Source organism: Erythranthe guttata, chromosome 8 (genome assembly GCF_056151865.1).
Source record: "Erythranthe guttata isolate IM_541 chromosome 8, IM_541, whole genome shotgun sequence".
NCBI classification, from domain to species: domain Eukaryota; kingdom Viridiplantae; phylum Streptophyta; class Magnoliopsida; order Lamiales; family Phrymaceae; genus Erythranthe; species Erythranthe guttata.
In genome coordinates, this window is record NC_142540.1 from 182,748 (window position 1) to 205,152 (window position 22,405).

A 22,405-nucleotide genomic window follows, 5' to 3' on the forward strand; every position below is an offset into this window, starting at 1 on the left:
CTTCCATGTGAGTATGTTGAAGCCTTATCACGTAAACAAGGAAGATCCGAGCCGCGGAGAGTCACACCGACACCACCCATCATGACTAAGTCATATGGTAAGGAGATCGAGGAAGTGCTCGACCGACAACTGAAGCGACGTAGGGGTGTTCCACCAAGTATTCAGTACCTCATCAAATGGAAGGAATTACCGAGTCCGAGGCAACGCGGGAGACTAAGGAAGACCTCAGGCAATTCCAAGATCGTCTCACTTGTTCGAGTCAACGAGGACGTCGCTGAATTAGGCGGAGAAGGATGTCACGGCCCTCCAGTTTTGGCCCAACCCTTTGTCAGTTTTCCTTGGGTTGGGAGGTGAAATAATTTATGGTCCCGAATTCGTTTAATACAGAGGTGTTGTCTTAAGTGTTATGACACTTGAATAAACATGCAGCGAAAATATAGATAACAATACTCAGAATTAAAAATGTTCACAAGTAAAGACTTGTGAACTTGCCCTTTACAGGACGAAAAAAATATATTAAAATCAGTATTCCAAGAATACAAACGGAAGAGGTGCGAAAACTTCTTCCTTACAAATGAATCATTCTCATGATCATTCTTACAATCAAATCTAGATACAAAAAGAAAAATATTAAAAATTCTAGATTTCAAAGATGTACTCGTGAGGAGTACGTAAAGAACTTATGAATGAATCACTATCTTGATCATTCTTACAGCCAAGTCTAGAAACATATATGCTAAACAATCTAGACTACAAAGAATGTACTTATGAGAAGTACGTAAAGAATGTACTCATTAGGAGTACGTAAAGAATGTACTCACGAAGAGTACGTAAAGAATGTACTCATGAAGAGTACAAACAACCGATTCTAAAACCACACTAAAACACTCATGTATTCTTTTCAGCTCTCGGTTTTTATTTCGTAGAATCGATCAATTTCATTGAGTATTGAAATCGATATTTATAGACATTTCAAGCTTCCACTCCTCAGCCTATGATCTGCAAGAAAACCAACCACAAGAGCACTCAAGAAAATGGGTTAGTGGGTTAGTTTAGAAGTTAAGATAAAATCCACAATTTAATCCACTAAGCACTACTTAACCCACTAAGTACTACACTTAACCCACTAAGCACTACTTTTTCAATAACTAAAATTTAGTTTAAAAAATAAGGGAGTTAAAAATAAAACGTGGAAATTCACGTGTTTCAAACTCCCCCTTTTTAACTTTCTGATCAAAACTAAATTTTAGCTTAACTCCCCCTGAGTCATTGCTTGAACTCCCCCTAAATTTGACAACCAACATTAACATAAAAGATCAAAGGGAAAATAAAAGCTGAACAAAACCAAGTATTGTTCATTAAAATAAATTAAAGTAGACTATCTTAGGTCTCCTCAGTATCAGCTGTTGTTCCTCCATCACTAGCACTGGACCCACTGCTTTCCTCTGCTCCTTGAGCTTCACCATCATTTTTCGCTCCTTCTTCATTAACTCCTTGCTCTCTGCCTCTGGCATCCAAAGGATGAGAAGTCCCTGCTTCAATCTTCATGACTAGCTTTTTCTCCCCCTTTTTGATCAGAAAGATCTCTCTGAAGTATTTCCACCATGCACTGATGATAGGTGATCTGAACTAGGGAGTGAGTAAGCTGTTTTCACAAAATAAATCTCGAGAAACAGAAATAAGGATGTCAGGAGTGTTGTCAACATGAGGAGCAACACCTTCAGTACCAAGATTATTTTGATATGATTCAGTTTAGAGAAAATTATCTCCATTCCAGGGAAAATCTTGGACATGAGGAGCTTTGAGAAAATTTTGATAAAGAGTTATCATGCCAAGTGGAGTGTGAAGATGTTCTGATTCATCTTGACCCAAATTTTGAGAAAGCAGAATGGAGTAGATGAGAGAGGGATTTAAAACGATTGCCAAAAAGAGTTTTACAAACTTCAGTAAAATCACCATGATTATCCTCATCAATCACAGCACGAGTTTGTAAATGAGAGTTGATAATTTTGGGAGAAAAACAAATAGAATTTCGCTCAAAAACTTTTCCAAAGTGTGGAGAATTTTTCTTTAATTTTTTTTTTTGTAAATAGGCATAAACATTCCTTCACAACAGAAGGATCATAAGGACAGACAACCTCAACTAGACTAAGGATTTTTCTTTGATCAAGAAAGACAGTGATCCTATATCTATCAAACTCATCCTTGGAAATTTTCTTTTCCTCAATGAATTGGCAATTCATGATTTGAGGACTCAAATTTGAATCAGATTCAAAATAAAAAGTAGGACTGAAGGCATTGTTTACCTCAAAAGGAGTTGACATATTCTTCCCATCCAAGTCTAGCTCTTCATCCGCTGAGTGTTCCTCTTCTTCTGGTTCTTCAAGTTCATCTGGGATGTATGCTGGCCCAGGTGATGCAACAGGTGGAGCAGCATCTTCTTCCATTGTCATCACTTTTCTCTTTATCTTCAACCTGGGAAGGTGGTGCATCCACTTGAACAGCTGTCTCTGCCAGAGTTTCCAGAGGATCTTCATTTGGAGCTGAGGGTGTAGGAAGTGAGGTTTCTTCTGTGGTGGCAAAGTCCTCGGCATCAGCAGTGGTGATATCTACATGCTCGGCAAAGGACATCCCAGAAAAGTCTGGCATTTCCTCATCTTGATAAGGAACAACATCCTCAGCAACATTTTGAGAAGCATTGTCTGAGACAGTAGGTGCAACAGCATTTTCAGGAACATGTGCAACAACATCTTCGGAAACATGATGTTGAGAGGGAGTTGCTGCCATGTTGGACTGAAATGTCTCCCCCTGAGTTGATGCTGGTGGAGGTGAGTCTTTGGAAGATGACCCAGTGGAGCTTGAGGAGAGAGCTTGGGCTTGGTTCTGCAAAAGTAGGATCTCCTTCTTTCTCATCAGTTTCTTCATCAATCAAATGAAGGCCTCTTGGTGGGTTTGGCCTATCTGGAGTGCGACCGACTCTGCCGCTTCTTCTTCCACCTCTGCCGCCTCTGCTGGGAGAATGTCCTCCCCTCCGGCGTTGTGATCCAGTAGCATTCAGATCTGGGAAGGGATTCATGCGCTTAGACCGGCGAGTAGGAAACCTTCCTAGAGTGAAAGAGGGACCCAGGTTCTGAAAAACGTCTGGGTCAATCGGATTCAGCTCGTCGCCGGAACCAATGAAGCTGGTCGGCATGGCTTCAAGGTTGACAGGATGAACGATGATGGCTAGATTAGGGTCTGCTGGTTCAGGTGCTGCAGCATCCTTGTGCACATCATCAACGGCTGGAAGAGGATTTCTAGGAGGAGATGCCATGATACAGTAGATAAAAAATTGCTTCTTGTGCTTTTGATTTTTGAGCGTGAATTTTCAAAAAAAGAAGCACGAAATTTATAAGCCCTAATTTTTCTTGAAAAAAAAATTGAAGTGGAGAAGGTGAAGAAGTGGTGTGCGTTTTTCTTGGAGAAAGTGTGATTAAGGAGAATAAAAGGTCTACGTGGCAGTTTAAAACAAAAACGTGACACATGGCATAATAAGGAGTGGACTTAGTGGAAGATAAAAGACTAACCCATGTACCCCATGACCCATATAAATAGTGATAATTCAATAAAAATAATAGTAATAAAAATAATAACAGTAGCACTCACGAAATATATATTCACAAAAATAAAAAACACATTTATTAATGATTAATAGTGTGAGAAAAAATTGGCTAACAGGCATAGATTTTATTATATATATAATTTTTTTTTTTAACTCTTATTTTCAAGTCAAACAATTCACATGGAACATGATCAAGTGTTCAGTTTGAAGGTTCCTCAGTTACTAAGATATGACTATCAAAATAGAGGAGTTTGACTTATGTGAGTGTAATTATTCCCTAAATGTTTACATGAAGCATGATCACGTTTCAAGGTAAAAGACTTCCAGTTACTGATTTAGAAAATAATCCATCACAGTGAAGTCATTATTTAATGAAGCTAAGCTTCAGTAAATTATGTTGCAGCTTAAGATATTTGATGAGGTGCTGCAACACATTTCAGGACATGTTTATTGAGTACACATCCCGAGAGATTTTCTGAGTTTAGAAAACCTCTCATAATCTAATGCCTTTGTAAAGATGTCAGCCAGCTGATCTTCTGTAGGAATGTACTTTAAGCACACTATATTTTTCTCAACTATATCACGAATAAAATGATGTTTAATATCTACGTGTTTAGTTCGTGAGTGTTGAACAGGATTTTTTGAAATGTCAATAGCACTTGGAATTATCACAATATATGGTCAGGGTGTCACTGGTCAACCCATAATCTCCCAACATTTGTTTCATCCAAATTAGTTGACCACAACATCCTCCAGCAGCTACATATTCTGATTCAGCTGTTGAAAGAGATACACAATTTTGCTTTCTACTAAACCATGAAACCAAATTATTCTCCAAAAAGAAACATGCACCTGAAGTGCTTTTTCTGTCACTAATATGCCCAGCCCAATCAGAATCACTAAACCCTATCAAATTAGTATTAGTGTCTTTGAAAAACTGAATATCTAAGTCTACTGTACCTGCAACATACCTAATAATCCTCTTCACAGCTTTAAGATGAGTGACTTTGGGATTAGCTTGATACCTGGCACACACGCAAACACTAAACAGAATATCAGGTCTGCTTGCAGTTAGGTACAGAAGGCTTCCAATCATGCTTCTGTATAGGGTGCTGTCAATATCTTCAGCAACATCGTCCTTGGACAGCTTTTGACTTGAACCCATTGGAGTTTTCATGTGCTTGGCTGACTCCAACTCAAACCTTTTGACCAGATTGAGAGCATACTTCTTTTGATTTACAAAAATTCCTTCACCTGTCTGTTTGATTTGGAGTCCTAGGAAGTAATTCAACTCTCATACCATGCTCATTTCAAAAGTGTGAGACATAGAATCTACAAAAGACTGTAAAAGGTTAGCACAAGTAGAACCAAAAACAATATCATCAACATATATCTGTACAATAATGATATGGTTATTTGTTCTTCTAACAAATAGAGTTCTGTCTGCCTCTCCTATGGTAAAATGTATTTCAAGTAAGAAGTCACTGAGTCTTTGATACCAAGCTCTAGGAGCTTGTTTAAGACCGTTTAAGACCATACAGAGCCTTCTTAAGCTTGAAAACATGATTAGGCTTGGCAGAATTTTCAAAACCCTTGGGTTGCTCTACATATGCTTCTTCATTTAAAACACCATTTAGACATGCACTTTTGATATCCATCTGATACAATTTGATTTTAAGAAAACAGGCTATAGCAAGAAGTAACCTAATAGATTCAATTCTAGCTACTGGAGCAAAAGTCTCATCAAAGTCTATACCCTCAATCTGAGTATAACCTTGTGCTACTAGCCTAGCCTTATTTCTAACCACTGTACCTTTTTCATCAGTTTTGTTTTTGAAGATCCACTTAGTTCCTATCACATTTACATGGCTTGGTCTGGGAACTAAGTACCAAACATCATTTCTGATGAACTGATTCAGCTCTTCATGCATTGCATTAATCGAAAACTCATCCTTCAGTGCTTCTTCAATATTCATTGGTTCGACTGAAGACACAAAACAAGTGGTTCCAGTTAGTGCACATTCAGAAGATAAATTTGCAAATCTTACCATATCTCTGTAATTCACTCTCTCTTTTCTTCTGGTCCTTATCCCATCAAAGATATGTCCCACAACTTGAGTCGAGGGCTGATTTTTCTGGATTCTACTTGATGGTTCCTTTCTGCAGACATCATGAGTTGGCTGCAATTCAGCTTCTGTGCTCTCTGTAGGAAGTATTGAGTCAGATGTGGTAACACTTGGCTCAACACCCTCTTCTCTTGATACTGGACTGTTTATTTCTGGAGCATCTGTGGCAGTAGTGTCTCCTCCGGTTGTTTCTCTTTCAGCAATCAGGTCATCAACTTAATCTTCAGCTGTTTTACTGCGGAGATCAGCAAAATCATCAAATACCACATTTACAGATTCAACAATGGTTTGAGTTCTTAAGTTATATACACTATAAGCATGACTGTTATTAGAGTATCCAAATAAACTCAAATCATTTTTTGAATCAAATTTAGCTAGATGATCTCTATCATTTAGGACATAGCAAACACATCCAAACACATACATATACTCTAGATTGAGTTTCTTACCATAAAGAGTTTCGACACACACAAACACATATTTTTTACCACCTAGGCTTTCTACCTCTATAGGACCCATAAGATCCATATGTACAAGTTCAAAACAAATGGTGGTACCAACGCGTTGTAACACTTTGTATGGCACTCTAGTTTGCTTTCCCTTCTGGCACATTCCGCATATATGAATGTCCTTGATCTTGAGATCTGGAATTCCTCTTATGGCATTGTACTTGTTGAGCAGCTTCAGATTTTTGAAGTTTGTGTGCCCTAGATTCTGGTGCCACAGCTCTACTTCACTTACTCTTGAGCTTTTGCATGAGATGGTGTCACCTGTTTGATAACAATTATCCATTAACCTGGAACCTGTCAGTACACAATGATTTTGATTATCAAACACAGAACAACAGTACTTATGAAATTGAACACGTAGATCATCATCACACAATTGACTAATACTGATGAGATTTGACCCCAATCCTTCAACATGTAAGACATTTGAAAGTTTTGGAAGTGCATCAATACTGAGTGTTCTACGTCCAACCACTTTGCCTTTAGCTCCTCCTCCATAGGTTACATGTCCACCATTGAGTGTATGGTAGTTTGATAGAAACTCTTGAGTTCCAATCATATGCCTAGAGCATCCACTATCAAAGTACCATGAACCTGAAATATTAGCATTTAAAGAGGTGTATACTGCTTTGCACAAAAGTTTACCTTTGGGAGTCCATATTTTACACTCTTTTTTGGTAAATTCTACCTTTTTCTTTGACGTGTTCCTTGGAGTGATGTGGCTTATTTTATACAACATTTTGTCACTACTGCGTTTTTCACAAAATGGACGAATGTGTCCTGGTGAGAAACAGTAATGACAAACATAACCTCTTATTCTGGAATCTGGAGTGGTGACTGTGGACTTCCTAGTGAATCATGACGCGTAGTTGCTAGACGTCAATCTTGATTCGTTGGGTGATTAAGGTGAAACGAGCTTCATCTTAATCGTAACTCTAAGGGACGAGTTTTGACCACAAAGAGTTGTGGGCCCACGGCTAGCTTACACCTGAACCATCGAGGGTCACACTGCTCGTGCACATGAGATCTTTGAATAAACGGTCAGAGATAAAATAGTTTATCTTTGCATGATTGAAAGTCAATACGATTGAGTCCAACATTCGTAATTTGAAATTACGAATGAGAATAAGAAAAGGAAAAGAATAGGCGAACGTGTTAGTGAACTTTCTAAATCGGGAAGTTTCCAAATTTAGAAAGTGCACTGAACTAGGGTTTCCACTTTTGGAAAGTTGGAAAATGAAAGATGGCACTCGTAATGACAAGGATATTGTAATGATTCCGAAAATGTAATTGTTGCAATTTTCCGATCATTGAATTGAGAGAGACGAGCAAGTAAAGGAACTAACGAGCTTAAGCTGTTGGGCCCGGTCCAACTTAAGCCCGTTAGGGTTTTATGCAAGGGACTATAAATACATGATTTATAGGCCTTGCACAAACACACAAGACCTAACCCTAACCCTAGCCGTCCACCTCTCTCTCTCGGCCTCTCTCTCCCGCGGCCACCACCGCCGTCAACGCCGCCGTTTCGCCGGAATCGGCCGTTCATCGGCCGATTACTTTGGTAGCTTCTTTCCTTCTCTTTTTCTTCCGTTTTTCTAACTATTACGTGTCTAGTGCCACGTGTTTAGTAGATCAAAGTATACGAGGTGAAATCCGAGAGGAGGAAGATCAAAGATCGAAGAAACGAGGAGCAGCACACGAGCCGAAGCCGCACGCAACCCCACGCGCCGCCCGAAGACCGCGCGTGAGTTACACGCGCCGCCACGGCCCGTCTCACCGCTGCTGCCGCTGCACCGCTGCTGCCCCGATTGTACGGATTGGTTTCCGTAGCAATCTCGACTTGCTTAGCGCTTCAACCTCACGCTTCAAGAGGTAAACATTCGAATCCCTTGTTTTGATTTGTTTACGTTTAAGCTATATATTCATGTTTGCTTTCGTATGATTTTATGTGATTATGCGTAATCGTTTTAATCGTTGCAAGCATGTTAGTTGGTTTAAACGCGAGCATGTTAATTGGTTTAAATTCTGTTAAACATTTTAGCATGTATGTTGTTTTTTTTTAATTTCGCTGGAAGCGCAAATGTACGCAATTAATTGATTTTAATTTGTCGGGCATGTGCTTATGTGCTTTAAAGTCGTTTAAATCGCATTAAATTTTTGTTTTCCGCTGCGTACATGTGCCCGAAACCCAACAGCGGTATCAGAGCTCGTTGCGCAATTAATTGCGTTTATTTAATATGCTATGATTTTATGCATGTTCGATTTATTAAAGTAGTGATTGTTGTATTATGTAATTGGGAGTTTTCGTAAGTTTAAAATATTTTTGAAATATTGTTTAGAATTTTTCCAGCTTTAAAATTGTTTAAAATTGGAAAATCGGATCTGAAATTATTTTTAAATGTCGGTTTTTAATTTGTTCGGATCGAACCGGTCGGACCGGCCGGTTCGATGGTTGTGCACGATCCAATCGACCGAATCCAAGTGGATTCGGGTCGGTCAGACCGGTTCTCGGTCCGACTGACCCGGCCCACTGATTTGGGTCAATTGGACCGGGCAGAACCGGACCGTTTTGGTCCGAACCATTTCGCTGGAAAAAAAAAAAAAAAAAATCAGATTTCTAAAATTAAACTTAAAACAAATTGATTTTAATGTTTGGAAAATTATTTTCAATTAATCCCAATTAGATAATTGGATCGACAATCATCTATTTTAGTAAATAGGTGTTAGATTAATTAATTAATTTAAATTGTTAAATTGATTTCAATTAATAGAACACATATATAGTATTGATTATAAATTCAACTTAATTAGTAGTACCTCAACATTATTTGAATGATTTATGCTAGTTGAGGTTCTATAATTATTTTGAAAATCCGATAATTAATTAATGTAATTAATTATGTAGTTAGGTCGTATGTTCCTCTTAGGACAATATGCGCTTCCATATACCTTTAGAGAACATAGATGTAGGAATCACATAGACCAATCCAAAACCTTCTGATGAGATAAAACATTTTAATAAAAATCCCTCATTCTTAATTTAATTAAGAATCATTTCAAGCTATAAAGAAAAACCCAATCTGTTGAGTTATTTCTTTCCTTCTGCCAACGGTTGGATTATGTGTAGCCCTTTACTATAGTGCAGTAAGCCGTGTTAGCGGGGAGTGCTATGGTAGAGTAAGTTGTAATTCAATTGACATAGCGATGAAGGTAGCCATAGAAAAGGGTTATGTTGAATTAACGTGGTCGGCTAGATTAACTAGGGACTGCATTAGTTTGGCATAATCAAGTTCTGTGAGCATCTTTGATTGGTAGGTTAGACTTGACACACGACGATTTTGATATTCGCGAGATTAACTTAGGTCATTATCAAGTGTGAGGAAAATTAATTTAGGGTCATATTGTGGATATGATTGATTGTGATCTACCTTTGGGCAAATATAATCGGGCTAGATTAACTACGGGTTATATTTGTCTATTGGACCTAAAGCCCATTAAGAAAAATCAGTTTTCTCGTTTATCTACTAGAGGGAAGTGGAACTCGATAAAATTAGTGGGAGAACAATTAAATAACATAAGGCCAAACATTTAATTGTAACAATCATTTAACGCGAATCTCTAATAATCCTCTTCTCTATACCTCTCAAATAATCATGTCTAAGAATCCCATAATGTCAATCCTCGACAATAAACTCAATGGCCCTAATTACCTAGATTGGTTGCGTAGTCTTAAGCTTGTGCTAACCGTTGATGGGCGTCTCTATGTTTTGAACGAGAGACTTCCCGGCACTATACCTGACACAACGACTGATGCTGAGAAGGAAACTTATGAAGTTTGGAAGAAAGATGACACTCATGCTAGGTGCTATATGATAGCCGCCATGGAGCCCGCGCTTGCGAGGAAATATGAGTCTCACTTGCATGCTTTCGATATAAAGGCTCATCTCGATAGCATGTATAGTGAGAATATTAGGGCGTCGAGGTACGCTGCTACAAAGGAGTTGATCACGGCGAGACTGCGCGAAGGGACTTCGGTCCATGAGCACTGTCTCAAAATGATCACTCTCCTTGAAAAGCTAGTGAATCTCGATGTCACCCTCTCGGCCGAGCTCTCGTTGGATTTGATCCTGTTGTCTCTTCCTAGTTCCTATGAATTGTTCATAGTGAACTTCAACATGAACAAACTAGATCCTCCCTTGGATTAGTTAATGAACATGTTGGTCAGTTTCGAGTCCACCATTAAGAAAGAGAAGTCTGTTCTCATTGTTGTTACTTCTGGAAAGAATAGTTCTCCCCAAAAGAAGAGAAAGGAAAGAGTTCCCTTTCCAAACAGCAAGTTCGAAGTGGGTGAAGGTAGTGGGGGCCCCTAAGGCGAAATTCAACAAAACGTAGTGAGATATTAATGATAAAGAACTTTGGCATTCCCGGAAACCCAACTACAAACATATTAGGATATGGGGTTTTCCCGCTTATGTGAAGAGATTAGTGGGAGATAAGTTGGATAGTAAATCCGACTTGTGCTATTTTGTGGGGTATCCCGAAGATTCAATGGGACACGAATTCTATTATGTCAAGGAAGCAAAGACGTTTGTTTCAAGAAATGCCACCTTTTTTGAAAGGGAGTTTCTATCCGATAGAAAAGGCAGCATGATAGAACTTGAAGTAGTTCAAGAACCACAAAGTGAAATTCAAACGCAAGAACAAGCAATCGAACCAATACAACAAACCACTAATATACCTCCTGAACCTACGGTGCGTAGATCCGAAAGAGTTCGGAAAATGCCGGATAGGTTATTCCTCCTCGAAAATGATGAAGATCATGTTGATCTTGGACGAGATCCAAGAACATACAATGAGGCCGTATCGGATGCGGACATGGGACATTGGCTAACTGCCATGAAATCCGAAATGGACTCCATGTACTCCAACAAGGTGTGGACCTTGGTAGATCCACCTAAGGGAATTGTTCCTATAGGCTGCAAGTGGATCTATAAGAAGAAAATTGGAGTGGATGGAAAGGTGTCGACCTATAAAGCTAGATTGGTAGCAAAAGGATACACTCAAAGGCAAGGTGTTGACTATGAGGAAACCTTTTCGCCAGTCGCGATGCTGAAGTCCATTAGGATTTTGCTGGCCATAGCTGCGTGGTACGACTACGAGATATGGCAAATGGATGTGAAGACCGCCTTCCTTAATGGAGATATTGAGGAAGAAATTTACATGGCGCAGCCGGAAGGCTTCATATCTTCTGGAAGTAAGCAAAAGGTTTGCAAGCTCCAGCGATCCATTTATGGATTGAAACAAGCATCCCGAAGTTGGAACATTAGGTTCGACTCAACTATCAAAGAGTTTGATTTTGAGAAGAATCCGTAGGAACCTTGTGTATACAAGAAGGTTAGTGGGAGGACACTGATATTTTTAGTGCTTTACGTTGATGACATTCTGCTCATTGGGAATGATGTAGGAATGTTGCAGCAAACGAAAGCATGGTTGTCCACACGTTTCTCAATGAAGGATTTGGGAGAAGCATCTTATGTATTAGGAATACGCATCTATAGAGATAGAGCAAGAAAGATGCTTGGTTTATCCCAAAGCCTGTACATAGACACCGTTATGAAACGGTTTAGCATGAAAGAATCCAAGAAGGGATTCTTGCCAATGTCCCATGGCGTTCGTCTCTCGAAATCTATGAGTCCGCAAACACCTAGTGAAGTCGAGGAGATGAAAAGGACGCCCTATGCTTCTGCCATAGAAAGCATAATGTATGGCATGCTATGTACGAGACCCGATATTGCATATGCTGTGAGTGTCACAAGCAGATATCATTCAAACCCTTGCCCGGCTCACTGGAAAGCCGTGAAAGATATCCTCAAGTACTTGCGAAGGACTAAGGATATATTTTTGGTCTATGGGGGGTGCCGAATTGAAATTAGAGGGTTTTACCGACTCTAGTTTTCAATCGGACGTGGACGACTCTAAGTCGAATTCTGGATTTATATTCACGCTTAATGGTGGTGCCGTGTGTTGGAAGAGTTCCAAGCAAAGCACGACGGCCGATTCCACTACCGAAGCGGAATACATTGCAGCGTCTGAAGCTGCAAAAGAAGGGACTTGGATAAGCAAATTCATCCAAGAGTTGGGTGTCATTCCTGATGCTAGTGATCCAGTACCGTTGTACTGTGATAACACCGGAGCCGTGGCGCAAGCTAAGGAGCCACGATCTCATCAGAAGTCGAAGCATATTCTGAGGAAGTATCACGTGATCCGAGAGATCATTGATAGAGGTGAAGTTAAGGTTGAACGAGTCACCTCGGAAGAGAACGTTGCAGACCCCTTCACGAAGCCTTTGCCGAGATCGGTCCATGAGAAACATCGAGAGTCGATGGGATTGAGATTTATGGGTAGTTGGCTTTAGGTCAAGTGGGAGATTGTTAGAGTAGGTGACCAACAAGCCAACATGTGGCTGTGGTCTTTCGTATTTATTATTGTAATAAACGAACCTTTATCCGTATTAATGATAAAACACCTTGGCATTCTATATCTTTGTCCATTTGTCACAAGCATAGATATAGTCCTTACAGTTATTACAAGTACTAGTAATTGATCGTTAGGATCGTGAGATATTTACTCAAGTATTATAACTGTTAAACGTGTTCCTAGTCGAAGGGTTACGCCACTAATGAGGATATCGGCCTTTCCCATTAAGACTAGCACTTGGTGTATGTGTACTGCATCTCATCAGTAAACGGTATTGTGATATCGGCATACATAAGTGGGTGCTCGTAAGTTGACGAGTTCACTGAACTCCCTCACCCTAGAAATCTTTAAGTGGTTCCCAATAATCGAGTAGAGATATCTATGGTATAGTTGTACACCATTAGTCCTTATGACCTAGACATCACCGTGACTTCACTAGAGGACCAGCTGTATCGTGACCTGTCCCTGAGTTCCACCGAGGACCATCCCAAGGGCCAGTGTTCGTGCAGTCCGAAATCTAGTGGGAGGTCTGTGCATTGTAGTCGGGGATTCGATCGCTAGAATAGTCTTGGATGTCCTGTGTGTTCTGAAAGTTTGTAATCATTCTAAGTCTCTGGCCAGAGCTGACTAAGTGATGATTAGAGGATTCAATTCTCTAAGTCATGCACGTGACGATTACAATACTTAGAACGATCGCACCGTCATTGAACATATAAAGATGTCTCGATGAACCAATGCCTCTAGTTCAATCGGGACATATGAATCGAAGGGACCGTACTGTACGTTAACTATATCTGAAGGTTCTTGCATGCACTTCATTTGTATCTAGGGAATCATGACGCGTAGTTGCTAGACGCCAATCTTGATTCGTTGGGTGATTAAGGTGAAACGAGCTTCATCTTAATCGTAACTCTAAGGGACGAGTTTTGACCACAAAGAGTTGTGGGCCCACGGCTAGCTTACACCTGAACCATCGAGGGTCACACTGCTCGTGCACATGAGATCTTTGAATAAACGGTCAGAGATAAAATAGTTTATCTTTGCATGATTGGAAGTCAATACGATTGAGTCCAACATTCGTAATTTGAAATTACGAATGAGAATAAGAAAAGGAAAAGAATAGGCGAACGTGTTAGTGAATTTTCTAAATCGGGAAGTTTCCAAATTTAGAAAGTGCACTGAACTAGGGTTTCCACTTTTGGAAAGTTGGAAAATGAAAGATGGCACTCGTAATGACGAAGATATTATAATGATTCCGAAAATGTAATTGTTGCAATTTTCCGATCATTGAATTGAGAGAGACGAGCAAGTAAAGGAACTAACGAGCTTAAGCTGTTGGGCCCGGTCCAACTTAAGCCCGTTAGGGTTTTATGCTAGGGACTATAAATACATGATTTATAGGCCTTGCACAAACACACAAGACCTAACCCTAACCCTAGCCGTCCACCTCTCTCTCTCGGCCTCTCTCTCCCGCGGCCACCACCGCCGTCAACGCCGCCGTTTCGCCGGAATCGGCCGTTCATCGGCCGATTACTTTGGTAGCTTCTTTCCTTCTCTTTTTCTTCCGTTTTTCTAACTATTACGTGTCTAGTGCCACGTGTTTAGTAGATCAAAGTATACGAGGTGAAATCCGAGAGGAGGAAGATCAAAGATCGAAGAAACGAGGAGCAGCACACGAGCCGAAGCCGCACGCAACCCCACGCGCCGCCCGAAGACCGCGCGTGAGTTACACGCGCCGCCACGGCCCGTCTCGCCGCTGCTGCCGCTGCACCGCTGCTGCCCCGATTGTACGGATTGGTTTCCGTAGCAATCTCGACTTACTTAGCGCTTCAACCTCACGCTTCAAGAGGTAAACATTTGAATCCCTTGTTTTGATTTGTTTACGTTTAAGCTATATATTCATGTTTGCTTTCGTATGATTTTATGTGATTATGCGTAATCGTTTTAATCGTTGCAAGCATGTTAGTTGGTTTAAACGCGAGCATGTTAATTGGTTTAAATTATGTTAAACATTTTAGCATGTATGTTGTTTTTTTTTTATTTCGCTGGAAGCGCAAAGGTACGCAATTAATTGATTTTAATTTGTCGGGCATGTGCTTATGTGCTTTAAAGTCGTTTAAATCGCATTAAATTTTTGTTTTCCGCTGCGTACACGTGCCCGAAACCCAACACTGTATGCCCTATTGAATTTCTGAATTTGGAATGCAACATTGTTGAGACATTCCTCTGCATCATCATCATATTCCGGAGCAACATCTTCTTTCTCCAATTCTGCCTGGAGTGCATTTGAGATAGCCTTCCCTTTCTCCTTTCTTTGATCTTCAAAGTTCATTTCTCTAGACTTTAGACTACCAATTAAGTCGTCCAGCCTTAGAGATGATGTGTCTTTGGCCTCTTCAATAGCAGTAACCGTCATGCTGAATCTTTCTGGGAGAGTTCTCAATACCTTATTCACCAGTGTCTCATTGCTTAAAGGACCACCTAAGGATTGAAATTCATTAGCTAAATCAATCAATTTCTCATTGTACTGAGAAATTGTTTCAGTTTCTTCCATTCTCAGTCTCTCAAATTTGGAAGAGAGTAATCTGAGCTTGGTTCTCCTGACACTGTCTGATCCTTCACAATGTAGCTGTAGAACCTCCCATGCATCCTTTGCAGAAGTGCATACTGAAATCAATTTAAACATTGTTAAATCTACTGAATTGAAGATTGCATTTAACGCCTTTGAGTTTTGATTGGCATTTGATAGATCATCTGCTGTCCATCGTAATTCTGGTGTTGGAAATACATCCCCATCTGCATCTGTGATAGTTGGTGCCTTCCATCCAGTGAGTATGGATCTCCAGGCTCTCTCATCAATAGCTTTGATGTATGCCCTCATCTTGACTTTCCAGTAGGTGTAGTTTGTGCCGTCGAGTACAGGAGGTCGCATAGAAGCAGTCATCTGAGTATCCATCACGAATTCGTTTCTGAAAAAGAAAATAGGAACAAACACTTAGTATACGTCAAGTGTTGGCTCTTGATGCCAATTGAAATAATTTATGGTCCCTAATTCGTTTAATACAGAGGTGTTGTCTTAAGTGTTATGACACTTGAATAAACATGCAACGGAAATATAGATAACAATACTCAGAATTAAAAATGTTCACAAGTAAAGACTTGTGAACTTGCCCTTTACAGGACGGAAAAAATATATTAAAATCAGTATTCCAAGAATACAAACGGAAGAGGTGCGAAAACTTCTTCCTTACAAATGAATCATTCTCATGATCATTCTTACAATCAAATCTAGATACAAAAAGAAAAATATTAAAAATTCTAGATTTCAAAGATGTACTCGTGAGGAGTACGTAAAGAACTTATGAATGAATCACTATCTTGATCATTCTTACAGCCAAGTCTAGAAACATATATGCTAAACAATCTAGACTACAAAGAATGTACTTATGAGAAGTACGTAAAGAATGTACTCATTAGGAGTACGTAAAGAATGTACTCACGAAGAGTACGTAAAGAATGTACTCATGAAGAGTACAAACAACCGATTCTAAAACCACACTAAAACACTCATGTATTCTTTTCAGCTCTCGGTTTTTATTTCGTAGAATCGATCAATTTCATTGAGTATTGAAATCGATATTTATAGACATTTCAAGCTTCCACTCCTCAGCCCATGATCTGCAAGAAAACCAACCACAAGAGCACTCAAGAAAATGGGTTAGTGGGTTAGTTTAGAAGTTAAGATAAAATCCACAATTTAATCCACTAAGCACTACTTAACCCACTAAGTACTATACTTAACCCACTAAGCACTACTTTTTCAATAACTAAAATTTAGTTAAAAAAATAAGAGAGTTAAAAATAAAACGTGGAAATTCACGTGTTTCAGGAGGTTAAGAAGCCCAAAACTTAACTCAAGTAGGGTTAGGCCAAGTTGGCCCAAATGTATAGAGATAGGTAGAGATTCTTGGAGGATTCTAGAAAGCTTTATAGAACCATCCCTTGTAGATATTTTGTATGAATATCATGCAGTATTCTAGTGAAAAACTTCTAGCCGTTAGATCAAATAGATTTCCATCGTCCATTAAGAAGGTGGTCTAGTATAAATAGGGTAGCATTCTCATTTGTAATCATCCAACAAAAGATCCAACAAGAATCCAAGCACTTAAGCAATAAAAGTTGTTTGTGATGGGCCGAGTAATTAGTCAGTCCATCACTACAACATAAACAACGCCTTCACCACATTCAGATGCTTCAGATTCTTTTCCAGCTTCAGACGATTCAGCCTTATCCAAGTGTTCAACTCAGAAGTGCTCGTCCATAGCCTTGTTGGACGGGAAAGGTATCTTAAATAGAAGACATACAAGAAATTCGTGATGATATGGTATAAGCTTTTCCTTAGCTTCTGAACATTGTCACACTCTCACCACACTGCAAACTCTGTCATTTTACAATCAATAACTTCGTTATGTAAGCTATTTTTGGCTACGATTTTACGTTTATTGCAAGTTTCTTGATCGCCTTTTAATGCACAATTGCGCATGGATTAGAGCCAGCAACGGCTGCCGACGAGAGAAAAAAAAATATGATTTAAAATTCAGATCTAAAAATATCGTATCTAAAAATATCGGTTAAAACAAAAAGGAAAAATAAAAAGCGTTGGCACGTTTATGAAAAAGAAAAAAAAAAAAAAAAAAAAAAAAAAAAAAAAGGAAAAAATAAAATAATACTTACTCCAAGTAACTCTGCTCTGGAACCACCGCGAAGATGAAGACCTCCAATGCATCCCGCCGGCGGATATTCGCCGGCGAACAAAAATCTCGAACGAAGACCGCCGCGGTCTCTGCATCCACGGAGGTCGGTGCAAGCGGCGGCGCGTAGAGGTTGTTCGTAAGGAGAAGTCGCCGGAACATGTGGTGTTGCCGGTGCACGGCGAGCGGCCGGAAATCTGCGAGCGACCGGAAATCTCGAAAACAGTGATGAACGAAGACGAAATGCATACATTTTGCAACTGAGGAACGAGAAACGGAATTGGGAAGAGAATGCAGAAAAAAACTGACGAACAGTATAAATTGGGAAATGCGAGTGATAGAGATTTGATTTTCTGCTCTGACAAGTTTGTTAATTGGGTATGTGTTTGTTGTGCACAAGTTTGTTAATAGGGTAAATGTTTGTTGTGCAGAATTGGAAAAACACATAAAAAAGAGTAAAATAAAATCGAGACGCTGATGATTTAATTCACAGCTGCTCCTGCGCAAGTAAGTATGAGCCAACACATACATAACATGGAATAAGAAAAAATAGTGCCACATATATAACTAATAAAAAAAAGACTAGTTCCGGAAGCTTAGTGCCAGTCCCAGATCTTCGAATATAACAGATTAACGCAAAATAAAATAGTAAACGATCATTAGAGTCCTAATAATTGTTTGCATAACTAACAGACAATCTAAGCCGCATAAGATCCCAACTATAAGATATCTTTCACATCTACTATAAGATGTCTTCCACTTCCACCACTACTCCCATAGCCGCCCCCATACCATGCATAACTATCATCGTCGGGCCCACCATGCATATATATTCACCCCCATAAATCACCGGGGGATCGGTGTAAGTCGCAAACCCAAAACCGCGATACTTTCTTGTCCTTCATTATCACTGCAGGGTTTGTAATTAATCTCTCCATATTTACCAAAATGCTCAATAAATTGTGTTGCATTATCAGCCACATAACAGAATATCACAAGAAGCAACAATAATTATAAATACTTGCGAAATATTAGGACTGATGTTGTCATATCGTTTCAAGATTCTGTAAGAGATTTTTACGTAAAGGTGAATAAGAAAGACAGCGTTTGCATGCAGGTATACGAGGAGCTAAGCACAAGATACTCGATGAATCTTTTAAGATTTTCTCTTTTTTATAATACTAACTTCTTCTATCACATTACTCAAATATTGACAGCAATTTTTATTTTATTTTATTTTTCTACAGTGCCACTCATTTAGGCTGACTGAGCTTTTTGAACTTAAGCTCCAACTTCTGGTGATCCTGCAATTTTTTCATTCAACTCCCATCCTACATAACTTTAATCGCAGTTCACTAATTACTGGATTATATTAATCAGTTCGTAGCTACAATAACTGTCTATTAACCTTATTTGAACTAGGGGTGAGCAAAAAAATCGAAAAACCGAACCGAAAAAGCCGTTTTAAACCGTACCGAATAGCAAACCGCATGTACGGTTTTTTATTTTTGAAATACCAAATTATTCGGTTCGGTATGGTGGGAAGGTAAATAACCGAACCGAAAAACCGAACCGATCGAAACTATAAAATGACTTCATTTTATATAATATATGTATTATTTTACCTAATATTATTTATTTTCTATCTTTCAATTACTTGTCTCATTCTAAGCATTTGTTCATAAATTGAGACATTGTATTTTATTTATTTAGTAAGTAAAAATTTACTTGAGTTCATGGTTTTAATAATGTGGTAGATGAAAGTAGGAAAAAAAATGAAGCATAATACATCATCTAAATTACGTTAAGTCCTATGAAATTAAAGATTTTACCGCAAAACTTTTTATCTAAAATTTTATCCCAATTATTTGCCTGTACACCAAAAATTAGCCTGGGATTATTACATAAAAATTAAGCCAATATTAAAATTAATCGCAGTTCACTAATTACTGGATTATTAAAACTAAAAAAATATCGCCCACCGTGGGGCTCGAACCCACGACCACAAGGTTAAGAGCCTTGCGCTCTACCAACTGAGCTAGACGGGCTGTTTGCTTCATTCCCATGTTTTAGAAATTTTCGTCGTAATTATTTCACACAGTCTCCGTAGAAGTGTACTCGTTTAGCCCAATAAGTAATCACACAGTCGAAGAATATTTGGCCCAGCCCACCTAGGTGAGATTTAATAGTTGGTCCAGTCCACCTAAGTCAGATTAATTATGAATGCTCGAATGCCTAAAACGTCACCGTATCGCATTGTCCGTGGCTCAAAATCAATCACATTTCACTCACAGCTTATGTATGGCATTCGGATTGCCCTCACATATCCAGCACCACCATTACCTACAAACTCACTCGTAAAAACTCTGAAACTTGAAAACATCCACCCAATTCAATCACAAAGATCAATTATTCGACCACCCTTCTCTTTGCAAAGGTATGATTTCATCATCCATTGTTGTTCTAAGATGAAACATATATGTCGGAATACTCAATCTTGAACTGCTTTTGCTTCCATCTTTAAATTATCCGGTGCACAATATGCAAGCTCCGACCATTTCAAGTGAATCTCTGCACTCTTGTGTAATACCCCACTTGGATTTAGGATTACATTCTTTTAAATGGGTAAGGAGAAAGAAAAGATTTAATCCTTTTCACAATTCCTGCCATGGTCTCTTGTTGAGATGTAGGTTTTCATCATGCCCTAGTGGCACCATTAATCTCGTTCCTAAGACAAAGAAACCTTCCCTAGGTGCTGCTTTTGCTCTTACATGGGCATTAGATGAACCCACAACCGGCAATGATGATTCTCCTATTCAAGAATCAGACCAATTAAATGACAACGATGGTGCAAATAATAAAGATGGTGGTGATGTGCAGAAACGAGGAATTTATCGGAGGCAAAAACTTCAAAACGGACGAATTGATGTTCGTGCACTGGCATTGAGATTACATTCTGCCACAACCGCAGACGATGTGGAAAGTATTCTCAAGGATATGGGAAATCTTCCTCTCCAAGTGTATTCGACCATTATTAGAGGTTTCGGCAAAGACAAGAAGGTTGACCCGGCGATGGCTCTCTTCGAGTGGCTCAAGAGAAAGAGCAACGAGGCCGATAGTCCGATTCAGCCCAATCTTTATATATACAACAGTCTTTTGGGAGCGCTGAAGCAAGCTGAAAGCTTTGATTTTGTTGATGATATCATGAATGACATGGCTGCAAAAGGGTTGCTTCCTAATGTCGTAACGTATAATACGTTGATGGGTATTTACATCGAGCACCGAAAAGAAGCCAAAGTTTTCGAACTCTTTGAAGAGATGCCGACCAAAGGTATATTTCCATCTCCGGCATCTTATTCGATTGTCTTGCTCGCTTATCGTAGACTCGAAGATGGATTTGGAGCTTTGACATTCTTTGTTGAGATAAGGGATAAGTTTCAGAAGGGTGAAATTGGAAAAGATGATGCTGGTGGAGAAGAAGAAGAAGACTGGGTAAATGAGTTTGCGAAGCTAGAAAATTTCACTATTCGTATTTGCTACCAAGTGATGCGTCGTTGGCTTGTTAATAGCAAGAATTTAAGCACGGAAGTATTGAGACTTTTGAAAGAGATGGATAAGGCTGGATTACAGCCAGGTCATGAAGAACACGAGCGCCTAATTTGGGCATGCACGCGAGAAGAACATTACATTGTGGTTAAGGAATTGTACGCTAGGATAAGAGAAATGACAAACACTGAAATAAGCTTATCGGTTTGTAATCACGTCATTTGGCTGATGGGAAAGGCGAAGAAATGGTGGGCAGCTTTGGAAATATATGAGGACTTATTGGATAAAGGGCCGAAACCAAATAACATGTCGTACGAATTGATCGTCTCACATTTCAGTATACTTTTGACCGCAGCTCGAAAAAAGGGTATTTGGAGATGGGGTGTAAGGCTGCTCAACAAAATGGAAGAGAAAGGCCTTAAACCAGGAAGTAGAGAGTGGAATGCCGTTCTTGTTGCTTGTTCAAAAGCTTCGGAAACTTCCGCAGCTATCGAGATATTCAAGAGAATGGTTGACCAAGGCGAAAAGCCCACAATCATTTCATATGGTGCATTGCTTAGTGCTCTCGAGAAAGGGAAACTGTACGATGAAGCCCTTCAAGTGTGGAAACACATGTTGAAAATGGGGCTGGAGCCTAATTTATACGCATACACAATCATGGCCTCGATTTACGCAGGTCAACAAAAATTCGATATCGTGGACTCGATTATCCAAGAAATGGTGACGGTCAATATCGAGCCGACAGTTGTTACATTCAACGCGATAATCAGCAGCTGCGGTCGGAGTAATCTTGGGAGTGTGGCGTACGAATATTTCCAGAGAATGAGAGTTTTGAATATTGCGCCGAACGAGGTTACTTATGATGTGTTGATTGAGGCTCTTGCTAGTGACGGTAAACCGAGGCTCGCTTATGAGCTGCACTTGAGGGCTAATAATGAAGGACTTGTGCTTTCTACTAAGGCTTATGATGCTGTTCTTGAATCTTCAGAAAGTTACGGTGCCACGATTGATGTCAGTGCTTTAGGGCCTCGGCCACCTGAGAGAAAGAAGAAAGTGCAGACGAGGAAAAAGTTGTCGGAGTTCTGTGATTTAGCTGATGTTCCTAGGAGAAGTAAACCATTCGACAGAAGTGAAATTTACAAGTCACAGAGTGAAGAAGATCCTAGGTAAATCTCTGTGTCCTTTTTTCATGAGATGTGGTTTAACTATATGTAATTACTTTGCTGCTTAGATTAAGGCAAACATGTCTTTTGATTCAAGATTGTCCACTAGAAAATTGTTGGATGTGTAATTTGTATTGATTATCAGGAAAGTGAATTACCAGGCATGGATTTTGAAGCACAAAATATGAGGCTGATTATTGCATTTGCATTTCAGAACCAAAAAAAGAGAGCA

General features: G+C 39.4%; 1 protein-coding gene and 1 non-coding gene across 2 annotated transcripts; one reads left to right on the top strand and one right to left on the bottom strand.

The window, feature by feature from the left end:
- Positions 1-19,439: 19,439 nt before the first annotated feature.
- On the bottom strand, positions 19,440-19,512 carry TRNAK-CUU (transfer RNA lysine (anticodon CUU)). The gene has a single exon. It is a non-coding gene; the product is annotated as a tRNA-Lys (tRNA).
- A 206-nt stretch (positions 19,513-19,718) lies between these two features.
- LOC105969970 (protein LOW PHOTOSYNTHETIC EFFICIENCY 1, chloroplastic) lies at positions 19,719-22,356 on the top strand. Its single transcript, XM_012994744.2, has one exon. It carries the CDS (start codon positions 20,006-20,008, stop codon positions 22,178-22,180), a length of 2,175 nt encoding a protein of 724 aa, XP_012850198.2. The 5' UTR covers positions 19,719-20,005; the 3' UTR covers positions 22,181-22,356.
- The last annotated feature ends 49 nt before the right edge of the window (positions 22,357-22,405 follow it).